Here is a 19,396-nt window from a genome sequence, read left to right on the forward strand (position 1 = left end):
TTTTATATAATTTTGGAATCACATTTAAGGGCAACCCACAAGAACAAGTTGAGATTTTTACCATAAATACAGATTTGTTTGTTGGCTCCGCCGTAAACCTTTTGATTAGGGTTTTATGGCACAGCGACGACGAACTGGAATTAGCTCCAAATACTGATCATTTGGGAACTGGAATGCTTCTCCCGATCTTTCCTCCTTGTTTGATTTTCCATTAAGCCTCATAAGCCTGTAAGCGATCAAGGTACGTCCACGATTCACTTCCGAAACACTGTTCTAAATTTCGAAGTTGGGTATGATCCCAAAGCTTGAAATCGCGATTGGCTCAGAGAAGTTGTTAGGCTGCCTTCAATATCTATGTTGGTGATCGTTGTAATGGTATCTGGTCTCTGTTCATCTCTTGGATCTTTCCCACAGTCTCGTTTGGGATTCTAGCCATGCTAATTCTTCGATATCACAAACGGGTATTGACATTTTCCAAAATGATTACCCAGCTCAATCACTTGCTGTTCTTTGCGCCTGTTCTATCTGAAAAAACCATTACTCAAGCTCATAATCCGTCTTTTGTTAGCTTTAAATCTCGATTGTTTTGCAATTATGGATTTGATATTCATCCCAGAGCGTCCCTTATAGAATCACCGCAATCGCCCACTACAAGTGGCCGAGTGTCTCGGAATGCAAGAACAGAGGCCCAGAAAGTGTTATTTGACTATCTGCATTGTACTAGGAGCCTCGGCTTTGCAGATGCTGAATATATAAGCAAGAACTCGCCTCATTTTCTTCAAGATTTGATCCTGAAACTTGACAGCGAAAAAGATGTGGCTAGGTCTCTCACCAAGTATCTTAGATACAATCCCATCAATGAATTTGAGCCATTCTTTGAAAGCCTGGGACTACCCCCATCAGAGCTCCCCTCGTTTCTTCCACGACACTTGATGTTTTTGAGTGATGATCATCTTATGCTTGAAAACTTCCATGTTTTGTGCAATTATGGTATCCCGCGTAGCAAGATTGGCAAAATGTATAAGGAAGCAAGAGAAGTATTTGCTTATGATTATGGTCTATTAGCCTCAAAACTTAGAGCTTATGAGGATTTAGGTCTTGGAATGGGCACAGTTATTAAGCTTGTTAGTTGCTGCCCTTCACTTTTGATTGGTCAGATCAAAATGGAGTTCTTCAAAGTTCTTGAGAAGCTAAGTAAATTAGGTATTGAAAAAGATTGGATTGGAGGATATATATCTTATAAAAGTACTTATAATTGGAATAGACTGGTTGACACTGTGGACTTTCTAGCTAAAGTAGGTTATACAGAGATACAGATGCACGATCTGTTTAAATCAAATCCATCATTGCTGCTTGAAGATTCTGGGAAGAAAGTGTATGTATTATTCGGTCGATTAGTCAAGTTGGGTCTTAAGATGGACGAAGCTTATTCGATTTATAAACAAAACCCTGTAATTTTGTCTGGGAATTATGTTAAAAACATTCTGAGAGCAGTAGATTTTCTCTTTGAAATCGGGTTGGGAACAGAGGACATTGCAGGTATAGTATCTCATCAAATTCTGTTACTTGGTTCGTGTACTCTGAAAGGGCCGAAAACTGTCTGTAAAGAACTAAAAGTCGGAAAAGAAGGTTTATGTCTGATCATTCGAGACGACCCGTCGAAGCTGTTTACCTTGGCTTCCAAATCAAAGCTAAAAAGCAGTGAACAGGCTTCTTGCCAAAACCCCGCCAAACAGATGGAGAAGACTGCATTCCTGCTGAAGTTGGGATATGTCGAAAACTCAGATGAGTTGGCAAAGGCGTTGAAACAGTTTCGGGGTCGGGGAGATCAATTACAGGAGAGATTTGATTGCCTGGTAAATGCTGGTTTGGACTGTCATGTGGTGACAAATATAATCAGACATGCGCCCATGGTTCTAAACCAGAGCAAAGATGTAATCCAAGAGAAGATTGATTGCTTAAGAAACTGTTTAGGTTACCCCTTGCATACAATAGCAGCATTCCCAGTTTATTTATGTTACAACATGGAGAGAATAAACACAAGATTTTCAATGTATAGATGGTTAAGGGATAAGGGTGCTGCAAAACCCAACTTATCATTGAGCACTGTCTTGGCTTGTTCTGATGCAAGATTTGTAAAATATTTTGTGGATGTTCATCCAGAAGGCCCCTCCATGTGGGAAAGTTGTAAAAAACATGGTCTCCATAATCATAGTTAAACCTTGCCATCTAATTTTAGTTCTTCTATAAGTTTGCCCACAAAATAGCATTTTTCTTTGCATGACAATTCCCAATATACAGGTCTTTTGCTGTTCAACTGGTATGTAATTTCTTCTTCTTTTAATGCTCGCATAGATTTAGATTCAAGTTTTGTTAGCACAACGAACATAGAGGGGAAAGAGCTGATGCCTTATATTGTGAATTGTGTTTGTGTAAAGAGCTGATGCCTTGAATTATGTTCGTGTTGACATTATTCAAATTTTTATATTTGTTTTTCATAGTGATATTTGAACATCTTTTATCTGGATGATTTTTCCTCCCTGGTTCAATAACTTGACAAGAAGGAAAAGGTACTAATGTGGATTAACTTTGTGAAGTTGTTCATAATTCGAAGTTCTCCGCCGAGTTGGGTCTAATGGGAGAAAGTAATATCGAAAGGTTTTAATCATGCTAGTCCGATGAATGGATGAACATAATCTACATTTCATTGTCTTCGTTGGTACGAGCTTGAAGGCCTTTGCACCAGCAAGGGTGTATAGGGGGAGAAATTCTCTTTCTAATCCTTGAGTATCATGGATTCAGGGCTTTGAGCAAGGCTAATTGAAGCTGGTAAAGCTGCTCAAAAGCCTCAAACCAACCTTGAGTAACAATTATTCAAGGATATCAATTGCTAAACATTCCAACATTAAGATTTTCTTATTTATTCTTAATGCAGGGGAAGAATTAGAGTCTTTGCCTCCCTAGTTTACTCATTGTACAAAGGGCAAAACTTTCAATGCATTAAGATCAAGGTTGCATTTCTTTCAGTTTATTCTACTTAAATACATAATGGCTTTACTGTTTCCTGACCTTGTAGGGGTTGGCATCATCCTTCAATGATGTTGAGGACGACGATGGAGACAACCCAGATCGGTTAATCTTTGCAGCTTTATCTTTATCAAATGCCTTCTGAACATCGTTTTTAAGCTCCCTGAAACGCTTCCGCTTAATCCGTTGCTCCTCAGCAGTGCCATTCTCAAGGTAAAATAGATCAGGAAGGTCATCTCCCATGAACTTATCCAGTGCTTCCGAGCAGTTAGGAAAGTAGCGTCTACCCGTTTCCACTGCCACCAAGAATGTTAGTTTACATGAGATTTAGCAGCTACAAATTTCACTTAACAAAAAACGAAAGGGTGAGATAGCAGCAATAACCTGTTTTCAAAAGGGCCTTCATTCTGGAAAGAAATCTCTTGTTCTGCACACTTGGTGTTTCATTTAAATCAACTTCCCTCAGATTCTTATTTGAACCTTTGGGCATAGAAAGACCAACAAACTCAGAAGTTGTATCAACATTTGCAATGTCCATAGCTACCCTGGCCTCCGATGGGAAAAGTAGTCGTGCAAATGCTACTGCATTAGTACATAAGGATCATATGAATGAGTATACGATATCGATTCCGAGGTGCATCAAAATTGATTAAATGTTCTTGTGTAAAACATTACCTCTGTTTTCCAGGTAAATCAACTTCATGTGCACATCATCAGCCATCGTCAGTGAAAGAATGGATGAATCTGAAGTTGGAATCCTCCACATTTCTCTCTCTAAAATGTCAATGCACAAACGGTCTTTGTTTGCTTCCTGCCCTTTTTCTGTTTTAGCATAATAATCTTTTGGTCTTGTTAACCTTTGACAGATATTTGCAGCAGTCCGACCATCCAGGGTCAATTCAAATGCTCGAGCTCCCTTGTTAAGAAGCGATATTATCACAGACGGATCCTTACGCATAGCAGCAAGATGGAGGACAGTATAACCACGTGAATTTCGGAGGTTTACATCAGCTAAATCCAAATTAAGAACCTCAGATAGAGTCTTGGGATCGCAGTACGCTGCAGCGTAATGCAAGGCGTTGGCTTCATCCAGTGTTACATCTGATTCAGATAAAAGAAGTTTCACGAGTTCAACATCATCTGAATCTAATGCCTGGCATATTCTCTTGATTCTCTTATCAAGAGGACTATCAGGAACAAGACTTTGCTCATCATCACTCTGAAGCTTAAGCCGAACCATTTTAATGCTTTCAGCAACCTCATATGGAAGTCCTTTCTCGAGAGAAACACAATCGAGCTCAGATCGAGCTATTCTGTCAATGCATTGAGTGACAAGAGGGCTCAATTGGCAGCGGAAAGCTACCACTAGGATTTGGATGACATTTTCCACTAAAGTCTTCACAACATAGTTAGATAGGTGTCGCTGCACATATGTACAGTATCAGATGACAGTAGTTTTCCTTTTTGTGTATTATTAACATATATGTAATGCAGTTTGATAATAATAAATAGATGTTTTACGAACTAACGTTTATTAAAAACAAAACTTCTAATAAAAGAACAAGCCGACCCAACCCAACTCAGAAAATTTATGGTTGGGTTAGATTCATTATTTAATAAAGGTTGTTTAGGCTGAAAAACTATACAATCTAAACAATTGGGTTGGGTCTAAAAAATGACTCAACCCGAATCCAACCCAACTCACATTCATCTCTAAAAAAGCGTTCATCTCTAAAAAAGGGCTTCTGGGGAGTAAAGTAAAATGTTTTTTCAGCTGATAATCCAATTCTAAAAGTAGAAGAGCTTCTCTAGTGATACGATAGCTCACCCGACGCAGTTATATTTACAATAATAGATGGTTCATGTATAATTTATACTCTACGATTGAATAAAAACCGCAGTCGAACTTCCTAAGCCAAGTCCAGGGTTGAAAGTAGGATCTTGACTTTGAGTAAACATTTTTAAGAAACAATTCTGTAGATGATATATAAATACAATAGTGGGGAGAAAGTGCAGCCCCAAGCCAAAGGAGATTACAAAAGCCTCTTTTAATTGCTAAAAAGTGTACTAAAACTGAATTTTTTGTAAGGAGGAAGGGAGATAAGTTGACACCAAGATAGAGCTACAAAATAAAGAGAAGCTAAGAAACGAAACTATCAAGGAAGTTCTCATAGTTGAGAACTTCGTTGATCCTTTCAAGCCAGAAGACCAAGATAGAGCTACAAAAGAAAGAGAATCTAAGAAACTGTCATAGAAATGTTCCTTTCAACCCACAAACTTCATAAAAATGGATTTTGTGAGATCCCACGTTGGTTGTGGAGGAGAACGAAACATTCTTTATAAGGGTGTGGAAACCAGTGAAGCCCAAAAGGAAAAACCCAAAGAGGACAATATCTCTTAGCGGTGGGCTTGGGTCGTTACAAATGTATCAGAGTCATACATCAGACGATGTGCCAACAAGGATGCTGAGCCCTAAAAGGGATTCGATTTGGGGGTCCCACATCGATTGGAGTAGAGAACAAGTGCGAGCAAGGACGTTGGGCTCCGAATGGGGGTGGATTGTGAGATCTCACATGAGAGGAGAACGAAGCATTCTTTATAAGGGTGTGAAAACCTCTCCCTAGTAGACTCATTTTAAAAACCTTGAGAGAAAGCCTAAAAGGGAAAGCCCAAAGAGGACAATATCAGCTAACGGTGGGCTTGAGCCGTTACAAATTTAGTCAAACAAATCACAGAGGCTTTTCTTTTCTCTTTTACCTTTAAACCTAACAACTAAGAGACCAATATTAACATAATCATAGTAAAATTCAAATGATAAATTAAAGCAACAGTTTATAAACATAACCAACCAACAAAATTTGCCAATTCATGCAGTTATGTCAATTTTAATAACTTGTATAGTAACAGTGAAAGATCATATCAACATGAAGAACAATCAGCCAAACAGATTTGGTCAGTTCACTAAAAGTAGTAAAACTCTAAATCAAAATCCATTGATAACTGACCTGAAACAACGAAACCAGCTCTGGTATTTGAAATATAGAAGATGCATATGTCAATTGCACAGCAAAATCAATAGCAGGTCCACAAGCATCATGAGCACACGAACTGTCGACACAAGTCGACACATCTGCAGGAGATGGCTTCAACTTTCCAGTATACAAGTAACTCAACAATATCAAGAAGGCTTCATGTCCAACCTTGCCATAAGGCAACAACTCATTCATACAATACTGCGGTTTGCCATCTTTTATCGACGCTTTTTCTCGAAAAAGGTCATGGAAAAACCTACTCCTAGCAGCCAAAATACAACGGTGAATACCAACAGGAACACCCTCAACTACAATATCCGCATCAGTATAATCACAAGCATCATCAATCAAAAGCTGAGCCAAATTAGAGCTAAGCTTATTTAAACTGATCGCTTCAAGACTAGGCACTGGATCAGAGGCAGAAGAAGTGGACATGTTACAACTCTGTGACCCATTTGTATATGAAGATGAAGTGAAGCTCAAAGATGATGATGGTTCATATGAATCAGCCATCAAACTTGGGAAGAACAAAACACCTGATCTCTAAGCCTATAACAAGTCAAATCTAGAGAGAGCAAGAACGATCCGATGCTGAATTCAACTGATATACTAACAGTGAATTTGAGAAATAAACGAAGCTAGAGCAATACGTAATTCCAAAACAGGACAACAAGGAACTGATCATAAGGAATTCATTCAAACTACATGAACAGAGCCCCTTCAAAGAAATTGGCATTCAAGTAATTCAAATCAAAACCCTAAGAACTGAGGGTACATAAAATTCCAAATCACAACGAATTCAGCATCGAACTAAGCTTAGAATGTACAATCGAAGCCCTGGTTGGATACAACATTCGAAAACAGAAATGGGTCAAAGAGAAAAACAAAAGAACTGGTCCATGGAATCTTTGGGAACATCAAATGCCCACTTCCAAAAGGGAATCAATCAAACAAAGAAAGACCCAAAAACCACAAGCGAAACAGAGAATTGCCCAAGTGAAAATCGAGACGAACAAAGCAAAATTAGGGATACCCCAAGGAGGAGGCAACAATTGAGAATCAGAAATCAAAAAGCAAACCCAGAAGTGGCGGCAACCAGGAGTTTGTTCGTCGCTTTCAGGAACCCAAAAAGCTAGGACTCCTTCCTATGGAGCAGAAATGGGGAATTGAAGAGAGAGAAAGGGAGAGGAAAATCGTGGGGACTGATTGGAAAAGGGAAAGAGAGGGAGATTAATGTGAGTACTGTTGGGGTAGCAGATGAAGTCGTTCCCATGACGAAAGGGATGGCGTCAATCTTCCAAGCTGTGCTGCACCTGCGTCCACAATGGCGTCACACCCTTACCCAACACACCCAATTCCAAATCTCCACCGGATTGAACATCAAGACAAGCTTAATCTGGGTCCACTCCCTAATTACAAAAATATATATATATTTCCAATTTCATCCGATCCATTCGTTAGTAGAATCATTCGTAGAAGGCCGCTGAAAAGAGATAGGTAGATCCACCTACACATGCCTACTGGTGCTCTCGAGAGCAAATCCATCCATCACAACATTCGTAGTTTCTTATAGTCTGGCCATCCCACCTCCTATCGAATTAGGAATGCTAAGTAAGCCGTCTATTACACTGGCCTTCAGCGGGTATAGCTTTAAAACCAACTTCCATAGACAAGAAAAGACGAACAAAAAAAAAATAAATAAATAATTTTTTCCAAATATCCAAAAGGGTTGGACTAACAAGCTAGAAATGTCCATGTTGATAAGTCTCGTGCAAGGTAGGTTTGGGTTCTCTTATTAGTACATAGCGTCCGAAAGCAAAGACGTTTATATTTTTTTTTATTTTTTTAATAGACATACATACATTATTAATATATCAATTTGAATATAGTTCAATAAACAAATACCGTAATTCCCTATTAAAAATTTGGTTATTTAATATTTAATCTCTATCAAATATTTATTAAATTAGACATAATAATAGATACAAATATGAACCTATCTAAAAAAGACATGGAAGCTTCGCTGGCATTTGAAAAAGTCAAAGTTACCAAAATTTTTAATTTATAATTTTAAAATTTTGGAGACGAAATAAATACAAAAAAAAAAATAATAAATAAATAATTTAACCTATATTTTTAATAGAGATTATTTATAGTTATCTATGCATAGTTTAATATATTAAAAAAAATTAGTAAATTTTTATTAAAAAAATTATAAATATTAAAAAATTGGAAATAAATAATAAAATAAAAAGATATAGATGAAGTCATTGAAAAAGATGACGTGTGCAGTTTTTGTTGACCGTTCACACTTGTCATGGACACGCACGTGTTAGCATTGAAAAAAGGGCAAAAAAAAAAAGAAAAAAGGAGCGTGCAGTGCACGCGCATTCTAAGAAATTACTCACTCGTCTCACATTAGAATTTTTTTTGTTAATTTTTTTAAAAAATTGTTATAATTTTCAAGATTGAATTTTCCATGAAAAATTCTTTCCTATTTACATTTTTTTTAAAAGTAATTCAATTAAGTTAATAAATAAAAAAGACTTAATTTTCAATTAAAAAATCATTTAAATGATTATAAATAAAAAATATTCATCAAACTATCAATTTTGTTTTAATAAAAAATTTATTTTTATTTATATTAAAAATTTACATTTTTTCATCCATAAATTTAATAGTAAAAGACTCCTTTCATCCATAAATTAAAGAAAATAAAAATTTAAAAGTAAAGGTTAAATAACAAGTTAGTGATTTTGAAAATACAATTTTTTTTTTCTTTTTTCTAATAGATCTCTCAATTTTTTTTATATTTATTAGGTAATTAATATTTTAAAAATATTTTGCATAATTGATACAATATATATATGTGTATATATATATATATATTTGAAAGGCCATACAAACAATAAAGTTGATACTTGGGCCTGGGCTTCTATTTAGAACACTTGGGCCTGGTTCGTTAATCAATACCCTACCCTCGAACTAAAAAAAAGTCAAACTTTTACGAGTTATAATGCATCACTAACATCTAACATCGGTTACTAATATTAAATATTCTTAATGTTCATAATAATCTTAGAACTAGAGTAGATAAGGTTAGGTTGTAACTCTAATTTCGGGTTGACCCAACAAAAAAAAATGTCAACTCGTGAACCGACTCGAATTTTTTGAAATTTCAAAAATTCAACCCAATCCAAATCGAAAAAATCTTTATTGTTTGAGTAGAGTAATCCGAATTTATTGAATTCTTGAATCATATGAACATCTCCTACTTCATTATGTGTTGAGATTCGTACCATTCCTTATAATGAATCTTAGATCACGCACTGTAGATCTTGGAGATCAGAGACCTACTTATATGGATCATAAGGCTTGGATTTTGGTTATATTTCCTTGTGACGATCCGGGATGAGGTGGTACTTGTGATATTTCGGCTTGGGACGCCTTTTATTTGGCCGTTTTCTAGATGTTAAATACCATTGGATGGGTTACTTTTTATTGGCACTGGAAGCACATCACATTATGGAATGTAGGAACTCTATTATGGTCCACGTTTGTGTTTATTTGAGGTTGTAAGGCACTCTCCCATACAATCTTACTCGAAAATATTGGGTTATTATTAGGTTAAAATCGTGTGTATTTTGAGTCTCATTTTATTTTTAATCGGTTTTGTTTTTAGTTTTTGAAATTTTATGATCGTTTTTACTTTTAAGATCTCACATCAGATGTGGAAACATCTACCTAATAGACACATTTTAAAATATTGAGAAGAAACCAATATTAGAAAGTTCAAAGAGGACAATTTCTGTTAGTATTGGATTTGGATGCTGGCCCCCAAAAAGAGGATGAATTGTAAGATTCCAGGTCCAATGACAAAAGAAATAAGTAAAATGGGAAAACATAAATAGAATAATATCTACCAACCGTAAACTCGGACTATTACATCACCTATTTTAAAGTCAAATAACAATTAATAAAGTTGATTATTTATGAGTTTAAAAAATATATCTTATAAGCTTTTAAATTTAAAAATATATAATTGGTCTTTATTATTATTATTTTTTATTTTAGTCTTTATTAAAATTTTAAATTTTAAAATTATCATATAAGATTTCAAATTTTAAATTTTATATCTAACTGGTTTTTAATATGTTTATAGTTAACAAATATATTAAATATATATCTGAAAATAAGATAAAAGATCTAAATTTTGAGATAGTTATTAGATAAAAAAAAAATCGATAAATAATTATTAAATATCTTTTAAGTTTTTTTAAAAATTAAAATTTAAAAATTTATTTGATATTTAAAAAAAAAAACTATTTCATATTTTATTTAAATTCATATTTTATATTTTGACGACAAAATATTAATTATCATTTCAAATATCCATAATTTTCGAATATTGTAAATTAAAAAAAAATGATGAAAAATGTTCAATACTCTAAAAATTAAATGAATATTTATAATATTTGGGATTTTTTTTTTTTTTTTTTTGTCAGAATATGGACATTAAATTTTGATTATTATTACTATTAAATAATAGACATAAGACAAATATTCTATGTAATGAGAAGTAATTTTATGCCACGTGGAGACACGTCACGATCTTGATGTATGAGTTCACGTGGATCCCTTACTTCACTTACAAAATCATTTTGTCATTGCTCCACTTCAAGTCCACGTCACCTTTTCCATTTTCTTTTAATTATTTGCGAAAACAAAAATAATTTATTATTAAAAAAAATGGATTTTTGTTTATTTTTCCAAATTCAATAGTGGGCCCCGTTAAACTTGTCATTAACGGTCATCAAATTGAACCGCCCGGTTCGAACAATCCAGCCGGTCGAAATGGATTGGCCGAACGATTTCCTTCTCTTCTTCTCCCGCTTCAGTTTTCCACACCCAATTCTTCTTCTTCTTCTTCTTCTTCTTCTTCTTCTTCAATCTCTAAAACAATGGTGTCTCTAAAAGAATTACTCACTCAAGGACTCGAGGGCAGAGATTTCACCAGAACTCATAAACACTCAAGCTCCAAAGCAAGAAGCAGGGCAGCCCCAAATGATTCTATAACATTGCCCATATACATATGCCACGATAAGAAAATCACTGATTCTTCAAAGAAAAAGATTGAGAAATCTATTATGCGAGATGGGTTTTCATTATATTCCTCGAATCGATTGGGTTCGATCTCGGAGACCTTGCTCTGTAAATCAATGGAGGCGCCTGCCATTGATGAAATCGCTATACGATCTGTGGTTTCGATTCTTAGTGGGTATGTGGGTCGGTACTCGAAGGACGATAAATTTAGAGAAATGGTGAGGAAAATCTGTAGTTCATGTTTGCTACGAAATGGGGGTATGGAGAGTGGGGTTTGCAGTAATTTTGAGATGGGTATGAAGAGGGTTGATAGATTGATTGAAGAACGACATGGAAATGAAAGGGAATTGAGAGTTAAAGCATCGAGGAATTCCTTAGGGTTTTTGAATATGGTGATTTCTTCGTTGAATTCCGCAAAGAAATCGAAAAATTGTGTTCAATCTCATCTCTCTGCTTGTGCTCACCTCTATTTAGCGATTGTTTACAAGATTGAAAAGAATGAGAAGGTTTCTGCTAAGCATGTTCTTCAAGTGTTCTCTGATTCCCCATTTTTTGCTCGAACCCATCTTCTGCCTGAGCTTTGGGAGCATTTTTTTCTTCCCCATCTCCTCCATTTGAAGGTTTGGTACAATCAGGAGCTGGAATTTATGTCCAATGACAGGAAAATCAAGGCGTTGAGTAAGCTCTACAATGATCATATGAACAGGGGAACTCTTAAATTTGCTTTGTATTATGAACAGCAGCTCAATGATGGAGCCAAAGCTCCTCATGTTCCTTTGGTGCCTTTACCTTCACAATCCATTAAAAGGGCTTCGAGAAAATCGTTGGATTCTTCCAACAATAAGAATCTGTAAGTTCTTCAAGATTATGTTTCTTTGCATTATTTGATGAAGGTTTTTAATGGGTTTTTGTTATGTTTCATGGTTGTTTTGTTGACGATGATAGATATCATGCTGTTTTTGGTCCAAATCTTGACCAGCAATTAGCAGAAAAGATTGCTTCTGTTCATGTCTGTAACTCTTATCTCCATCTTCAAAATGGTATCATTTTGTTAGCTTCGTTAAGAACATCTAAATGAACTGTTTCTGCAGGATGAACACCACGAGACTGTAAAAAAATCTGATTATTTTCAAAACTTAGAAAGAAACCATCTTCTTTCCAATGAGCTTTGCAAGGCCATAGCCACAATTTCCTCCTCGGATATCTTGAGCGAGTGCGAGATAGCCATTCATGTCGTAACCAAAGCTTGGTTGGATGTCGAGGGTAAAACAACCATCGAGGTTGCCTTATCGACGCCCCCAGTCGTCGAGGGAATGTTGGAAGTTTTGTTAGCTTCCAATGATGATGAGATTTTAGAATTAGTGATATCAGTTTTAGCAGAAATTGCTGCAAGGAGTGAGGCTATTCGGTTAATGATATTGAACTCTGATCCACAGCTGCAAGTGTTTCTTAAACTCTTGAAGAGTAGCAGCCTTTTCCTTAAAGCATCCATTTTACTTTACTTATCAAAGCCACAAGCTAAACAGATGATTTCGGTCGAATGGTTACCGTTAGTTCTTAGAGTTTTGGAGTTCGGAGGGTCGTTACAGATGCTATTCTCTGTTCGGTTTGCGCCACATGAAGCAGCGTTTTACCTTCTAGATCAACTCCTTAAAGGGTTTGATGAAGATAGAAACTTAGAGAATTGTAGACACTTGATTGCTCTTGGTGGATTAAGCCTGCTGCTGAGAAGGTTTGAGAGCGGTGAGGTTGAAGAAAGGAAGAACTCCGTTTCGATGATTTCGTGCTGCATCCGAGCTGATGGAAGCTGTCGAAACTACTTGGCTGAGAATCTGAACAAGGCTGCACTTCTTGAGCTTGTTGTTCATGAAAGCAACAAGAACTCTGATAGGTGTGGCCTGGCTTTACTTGTGGAGCTACTCTGCCTTAGCCGGTATGCAATGTTTTTTGTTCTTGCTTGCTTGGTTTCATGTTGAATTCATAGTAGCTCATCTTGAATCATTTAATAAAAGAAGAACAAGGATCACTAAACTTCTGGATGAACTTAAAGAACGATGGAATGGCTCGAGCATCATGAACATATTGTTGGTTGATCTTCACCGAGCTCGTCCCGAGGAGCAGCCTTTAGTTTCAACAATACTATTGAAGCTTGATCTCATGGTATTTCAGAGTTTTGATTGCTTTTTACATATTTTGAATGGTTCCCACATGATGTTGCAGTCACATTGCAGGATGATCCACTCAACTGCTGCAGCATATTCAGAGAAGAGGCCATTGTGACGATCATAACCGCATTGAACTCTCAAATATCTCGAGAAAAGACATCGGAAAATCTCGCTAGAGCTCTCTTGATTTTGGGAGGTCGGTTTTCGTGTACTGGAGAACCATGTCCTGAAATTTGGCTTCTACAACAAGCAGGTTTCAAAGCGAACTCTGGGGATTCATCCTACAGCAGCAGGCATGTGTACGATGATCTTGTGCAATCGGTAAGCTTCGTGTCGAATCTCGTAGATTCTGTTAACTTTACTCGACAACGATTCGTTTAGTAGTTAGATTCTCATATTGGTCTAAACACTTTAAATGATTAGTATGAAGAGGAAGAAGATCTGGTGAATTGGCAGCTGAAAGCATCAACTGTGTTCTTTAACCAGGGACATAAGAGTTTATTATCTGCCCTTTCGACGTCGATGACAAACAGTATCCCACGTCTTGCGAAAGCAAGTCTTGTAACGGTTTCATGGATGAGTAGATACCTGTTCGTTATTAGAGATGAAAAGTTATGTTCGATGGCACCTTCGATTCTAGTACCGTCCTTGATAAAGTACTTGAATTACGACAAAGATGTCGAGGATCGAGTTCTTGCATCGTATTCATTGCTTAATCTCATCAAGTATACAGGTAAGAATTCTTTTACTCTCTGCATTTTCAGTCAAAATATGACCAATATATCTTCACTTTTCTTTTGTTTGCTTGGACAAACTGTGTATAGAATGCAAGCATATTTTTGGATTGTTCGATGAAGAAGCTCGAGATCATCTTGAAAATCTTTCTCTAGTGACATGGACAGCGGAGGAGCTAATCTCGATCGTTAAAAGCGGATCGATGCATCGGTATGATACCGAGCAAAAGAATTCAGACACTCAAAGAAGCACAAGAATGTAATTCACATTCCTCTTCTTTTTCGCTATTCAATTTATTATTCCGTTTCGAGCTTTTACGTGTAATATCTAGTTACATTTACAATCTCCTATCCTTTCGTAAATAGAAAACTGTAACGCAGACACCCCATTGTTGATGTTAAAAACATGAGTAAGTTTGAAATGCTATCAACGGGGAATGGGTTGTTTTGGAAGTAGTATGTAAAATTCCACATCGATTGGAGAGAAGAATGAGTGTTAGCAAGGACGTCGGGCCCTAAAGGGGGTGTATTGTGAGATCCCACATTGATGGGAGAATCGAACGAGGGCCAGCGAGGATGCTGGGCCTCGAAGAGGGTGGATTATGAGATCACACGTCGGAGAAGAGAACAAAACATTTTTTTATAAGGGTGTGAAAACCTCTTACTAGCAGACACATTTTAAAATAAAATAAAAAAAAAAAACTTGAAAGGGAAAGCCCAAAAGAATAATATCGGCTAGCGGTGGGCTTAGACTGAGTTGGAAGTTTCTATCCGTGCCTATTGATAAATGGGGTGGATTATAAAAGTACAAAGAGATGAGACAAATACCACGACCACTATTGACTAAGAAACAAGAACTGAAAGCGGTTAGTATTTAGTTGATTTCAACCGTCATTGAAAAACGTGCGAATTCTCGTGGCTCGTCGAAATTCTTGATAATTTCGACTACCACGCCTCCATTTCAAACGTCACCGATCAATATTGGAGTGGTTGAACCCAAACTTTCAATGCATAGACTTTAGCACAAACCTTAGACTTAAGCGCAAACTGAGTGTCAAACCTCAACAAAATTACGTGCACAACCCCTTTGCGACAATCTCTCGATGGTCGTTTGAGTGTGATATCGAAGCAATACAAAATCTCTACAACCAACTGATGATCATGTGCTACTGTTCTCGTAGTGTGCATAAACCATCGACGCTCTCTCACATTGTGAGAAAACCTTTCCTTAGCGGCTACAATGAAAAACCCTGCATCCAACGTTCTATTGCATTGACTACTTCTCCAAGACACTCCTACATAGACAACAGTGTAGTGAACAAAGATTAAATTGAAAACGAACACGAACATATTAAGATATAATATTTAGATAATACATTATAATAATTAATTATGAAATATATCTTAGATATTCGTATAATTATTATTATATTATATTATATTTTCAAGATTTTAGTTAGTTTATATTTTTATTATTGATTTTGAATATGAATGAAAATCTAAAATTAACCTGAGATCAAAAGATAAGATACTTACGAACACGGAAGATGATCGGCTTAAACAATGCAAGAATAGGCAATGGAAAATGTGGCCTCGAAGACGATACTCAATGTGAGGTCTCGATTTTATAGTTGTTGGCTATGCCTATCAATATATATATTTTTTAAATACTTAGGGTTTTTACCTCAATAGCTGATTTTCTCAAATATTTTTTTAAATTACCTATTAAAAAGATTATATACTTTTAATTTATTTGGGTAAAAAATAAAAAAATAAAGTAAATAATCGAACAAACAGTGTCTAAAATGAAACTTCAAGACTCGTCAACAATATCAAAGAATAAAGTCGTTCATCGCGACAATATAACATAACGATAATATATTATATACGAGTTTCTTAAAAATATAATTTATAAATAGGTTCGATCCTACCTCCCGAAAAGGGAGATATTACCTGACTGCTTGAGCTGAGCTCAGGTCGGCATACACGAAAGTCGTAAGTAGTATAGAAGATAGCAAATGGCCAACAACCAATGAAAGCCAAATTGATAAAAAAAAAAAAAAAAATAATAATAATAAAAAAAAAAAAAAATAATTATAAAAAAAAAAAAAAATAATTATAAAAAAAAAAAAAAATAATTATAAAAAAAAAAAAAAATAATTATAAAAAAAAAAAAAAATAATTATAAAAAAAAAAAAAAATAATTATAAAAAAAAAAAAAAATAATTATAAAAAAAAAAAAAAATAATTATAAAAAAAAAAAAAAATAATTATAAAAAAAAAAAAAAATAATTATAAAAAAAAAAAAAAATAATTATAAAAAAAAAAAAAAATAATTATAAAAAAAAAAAAAAATAATTATAAAAAAAAAAAAAAATAATTATAAAAAAAAAAAAAAATAATTATAAAAAAAAAAAAAAATAATTATAAAAAAAAAAAAAAATAATTATAAAAAAAAAAAAAAATAATTATAAAAAAAAAAAAAAATAATTATAAAAAAAAAAAAAAATAATTATAAAAAAAAAAAAAAATAATTATAAAAAAAAAAAAAAATAATTATAAAAAAAAAAAAAAATAATTATAAAAAAAAAAAAAAATAATTATAAAAAAAAAAAAAAATAATTATAAAAAAAAAAAAAAATAATTATAAAAAAAAAAAAAAATAATAATAATAAAAAAAAAAAAAAACTAACTAAATCTCCATGTAAATGGGATTTTGGGTAAATAATATTATTATAATCACCACACTGAGTCCCCCATGGCCTGGTCCACAACCATATCCATCTCAAACATGGGCCTGGAGGATTGTGAGCCCATGAGTCTGGATGAGGGTGACCCACTGTTACCTGGGCTTGTTGGGCTTAGCCCATAGTTTGAAAATGATGCTGTCTGTCGCACCCTTAGGTGCACAACCTCAGCTTGAGCCAGAGCCAGCTGAGTTTGGAGGCTGTCTATCTGCTGCTGTAGAGACGATATCGCTCCGACACACCCATAGACCGGGTCACGCACCCTAGCATTCGCTTCATATACTAAACTGCTCACTGCATCTCCCCGCTGGTGAAGTGGCAACTCCTGTAATATTTACTACGTCAATCTTTTTTCCCAACAAAAAGAAAATATTAGGTTGAACTTTGTTTAGTCGAGATTCTGTCCGAGCTAGGTGCGGAGTTTTTTAACCTAAAGTTCGACGACTATCTTATTTTTTAATAATAGAAACTTCTTATTAATTATTTTTTTTTTAACTTTTTTGTGCAATATTTTTTGTTATTTAGTTAATAAAAGATGGTAGGGTGGTTTCTACTTTGGTCTTTATTTGATGGTTGTCTCCATCCAAAGAAGCAAATGGGATTGGTGGGTCCCCAAAATTAACCCAAAAAGTCCACAAAAAAACATAATTTCCCTCCTTTTTTAGCTTAAATATATGTTTTTTATTCCTTATTTAACGGGTATATTATTGAGTTAAGTCTGGTCGGAGAAATTTTTTGGACCAACCTAAAATTTGGGGTTGTTTAGATTGATGATCTGAGCAACTCGAACAAAGTTCATAGCTCAACCCAACTCTGGGTTAGGTTGGATTGAGTTGTCGGTACTCTGGGTTAGCTCAACCCAACTCTAGGATGAATTGTAACCCGATTTCTGGGTTGCCCGACCAAAAAAAGTCAATCCGTAAACCAACACAAAATTGTTCGATTTTTCGAACATTCAACCCAAGTCAATTTTATGGTTTGAGTTAGATAGTCCGAATTGATCGGATTCTTAGAACATATGATCCCTCAAGGGTATGTTTACAAATTTAAGTAAGATTTGGGCCAGTTTTGTAATTTAATGAATTTGTTTGGTCAATAGAAACTATAAAATCTCTTTTTCAAGGAGTTGTTTGAATATGTATATTTTTTTTTTTTCCTTAAATTCAAAGATATTCTTTTTATATTTTCCACATCAATATTTAATTAATTTATTAACGGTCTGAAAGATTAAACCGCTAAAGTTGATAATAATAGCCATCAACCATTTTATTTCCTTTAAAATTAATTAATTAAAAAAAAATTCTTTTGAAAATAATTGATTATAACCTAACATAAATTAGTCAACATTTTCATTATAATGTTTCCAATAAAGTCATATATTCTAAAGTTCTTACAGTGTTTATAATATAAACATATAAATTCAAATTTCATAATTCACCTTTTGACAGGTTCTCTAAAAGGTGGAATAGTTTATAACCCGTGTTCATACACGGCTCGAGGTAGCCCAATTAGGGTCTCGGTAATATGACCATAATTGATTTAGAGGTCGTCGGAGGTTCGAGTAAAAGAAAAAAAAAAAAAAGGTGATCAAGTTAAAGGAACCTGGAGCATTTTGTTGACGTTGCTGGCGCCGAAGACCTTGTGGACATTGGCGAACTTATGGGGTTGGTCGGCCGGGAAGTATGGCGCGAATACGCATTCCTCGCCGCACCTTCTTCTCAGCAGCTTGCATGCTGCGCATGGCGCTGCTCCTCCTCCCCCTTGTTTTCTCAGCCCATTCTCTGTCTTCATCTCTCTCTCTCTCTCTCTGCCACGTGTCCTCTCTCTCTCTCTCTCTCTCTCTCTCTCTCTGCCTGGACACTCCTCCTCTCCTGAACTCTCTCTCTCTCTCTCTCTCTCTATATATATATATATATAGATATATATATATATATATACTCTCCACACCAAACGCCTCGACCACAAAAGTAAAAGAGAAAACATGATCTTTTAGTGGGGCCCACCTTCTTTCTTTTTCTTTTTAATCTACTTATTTTATTATTTATTTTTTTTTATTGAAATTAAAATTGTAGATAGAGATGTTTAACGATTTATTTCAATTCTCGATCTTGTAGCATTTTTTTTAATTTATTTTCACGGAGATTGGAATAGAAATTCTTAGAATAAAAGATTCTCACGATTTATAAATAATTTCGTTAAAAGGTGTAATAATAATTAATAAAAAATATACATATCTTCTAACAGTGAGTTTAGCTACATAGAGTAAGATAGAGATTTAAGATCTGTTGAATTCTTTATAAGATGTGAAAATCTCTCTCTAGCAGTGAGTTTAGCTATAAATATAAAATATTTAAAATATATATTTTTTAATTATGAAGCAATTGGGACCCACTTATTGAATTAATGTGAAAGAAAGAAGAAGAAAAGAACAGAACATGGCGTGAGAGATTTTATGTGATTAGATTAGATTAGATTAGAGGTGTAGGCATCCACATTGATTTTGTTTTTCTTGTTTTTTTTTTTTTATTTTTTTTCTTTCTACACTAACATTATGATGTATTTGCATGCGGTGGATTACTTTATTACTT

The 19,396-nt window shown here is 34.7% G+C and overlaps 4 protein-coding genes across 6 annotated transcripts; 2 read left to right on the forward strand and 2 right to left on the reverse strand.

The window, feature by feature from the left end:
- Positions 1-65: 65 nt before the first annotated feature.
- Positions 66-2,504, forward strand: LOC111495068 (transcription termination factor MTEF18, mitochondrial-like). The gene has a single exon (XM_023144935.1). The coding sequence runs from the start codon at positions 435-437 to the stop codon at positions 2,217-2,219; it is 1,785 nt and encodes a 594-aa protein (XP_023000703.1). The 5' UTR covers positions 66-434; the 3' UTR covers positions 2,220-2,504.
- Positions 2,505-2,844: 340 nt separating this feature from the next.
- LOC111495070 (regulatory protein NPR3) lies at positions 2,845-7,447 on the reverse strand. Of its 2 annotated transcripts, XM_023144937.1 has the most exons (5): positions 7,093-7,447; positions 6,033-6,650; positions 3,703-4,450; positions 3,412-3,609; positions 2,845-3,323 (listed from the first exon to the last, which is right to left on the reverse strand). In XM_023144937.1, the coding sequence occupies exons 2-5, from the start codon at positions 6,570-6,572 to the stop codon at positions 3,055-3,057; spliced, it is 1,755 nt and encodes a 584-aa protein (XP_023000705.1). In that variant the 5' UTR covers positions 6,573-6,650; positions 7,093-7,447; the 3' UTR covers positions 2,845-3,054. The 2 variants fall into 2 exon arrangements, with proteins under 2 accessions (XP_023000705.1, XP_023000704.1); XM_023144936.1 differs by having other exon boundaries at positions 6,033-7,447.
- Positions 7,448-10,976: 3,529 nt separating this feature from the next.
- Positions 10,977-14,514, forward strand: LOC111495354 (putative E3 ubiquitin-protein ligase LIN-2). Of its 2 annotated transcripts, none has more exons than XM_023145347.1 (7): positions 10,977-12,012; positions 12,108-12,171; positions 12,254-13,095; positions 13,175-13,322; positions 13,394-13,648; positions 13,751-14,060; positions 14,152-14,514. In XM_023145347.1, exons 1-7 carry the CDS (start codon positions 11,021-11,023, stop codon positions 14,322-14,324), a joined length of 2,784 nt encoding a protein of 927 aa, XP_023001115.1. In that variant the 5' UTR covers positions 10,977-11,020; the 3' UTR covers positions 14,325-14,514. The 2 variants fall into 2 exon arrangements, with proteins under 2 accessions (XP_023001115.1, XP_023001116.1); XM_023145348.1 differs by having other exon boundaries at positions 13,178-13,322.
- Positions 14,515-16,746: 2,232 nt separating this feature from the next.
- Positions 16,747-18,675, reverse strand: LOC111495252 (LOB domain-containing protein 4-like). The gene is made up of 2 exons (XM_023145205.1): positions 18,411-18,675; positions 16,747-17,133 (listed from the first exon to the last, which is right to left on the reverse strand). The coding sequence occupies exons 1-2, from the start codon at positions 18,597-18,599 to the stop codon at positions 16,801-16,803; spliced, it is 522 nt and encodes a 173-aa protein (XP_023000973.1). The 5' UTR covers positions 18,600-18,675; the 3' UTR covers positions 16,747-16,800.
- Between the last annotated feature and the right edge of the window lie 721 nt (positions 18,676-19,396).

This window comes from Cucurbita maxima, unplaced genomic scaffold (genome assembly GCF_002738345.1).
Source record: "Cucurbita maxima cultivar Rimu unplaced genomic scaffold, Cmax_1.0 Cma_Scf00021, whole genome shotgun sequence".
Taxonomy (NCBI): Eukaryota; Viridiplantae; Streptophyta; class Magnoliopsida; order Cucurbitales; family Cucurbitaceae; genus Cucurbita; species Cucurbita maxima.

Coding starts and splice junctions, on each gene's coding strand:
- LOC111495068 (XM_023144935.1), top strand. CDS start 435: ATGCTAATTCTTCGATATCACAAACGGGTATTGACATTTTCCAAAATG.
- LOC111495354 (XM_023145347.1), top strand. CDS start 11,021: ATGGTGTCTCTAAAAGAATTACTCACTCAAGGACTCGAGGGCAGAGAT. Junction 12,172..12,253: donor AAAAGATTGCTTCTGTTCAT/GTCTGTAACTCT, acceptor CTGTTTCTGCAG/GATGAACACCACGAGACTGT. Junction 13,323..13,393: donor TATTGAAGCTTGATCTCATG/GTATTTCAGAGT, acceptor GTCACATTGCAG/GATGATCCACTCAACTGCTG.
- LOC111495070 (XM_023144937.1), bottom strand. CDS start 6,572: ATGGCTGATTCATATGAACCATCATCATCTTTGAGCTTCACTTCATCT. Junction 4,451..6,032: donor AGCTGGTTTCGTTGTTTCAG/GTCAGTTATCAA, acceptor ACATATGTGCAG/CGACACCTATCTAACTATGT. Junction 3,610..3,702: donor GATTTACCTGGAAAACAGAG/GTAATGTTTTAC, acceptor GTACTAATGCAG/TAGCATTTGCACGACTACTT.
- LOC111495252 (XM_023145205.1), bottom strand. CDS start 18,599: ATGAAGACAGAGAATGGGCTGAGAAAACAAGGGGGAGGAGGAGCAGCG. Junction 17,134..18,410: donor ACGTCAACAAAATGCTCCAG/GTTCCTTTAACT, acceptor TAAATATTACAG/GAGTTGCCACTTCACCAGCG.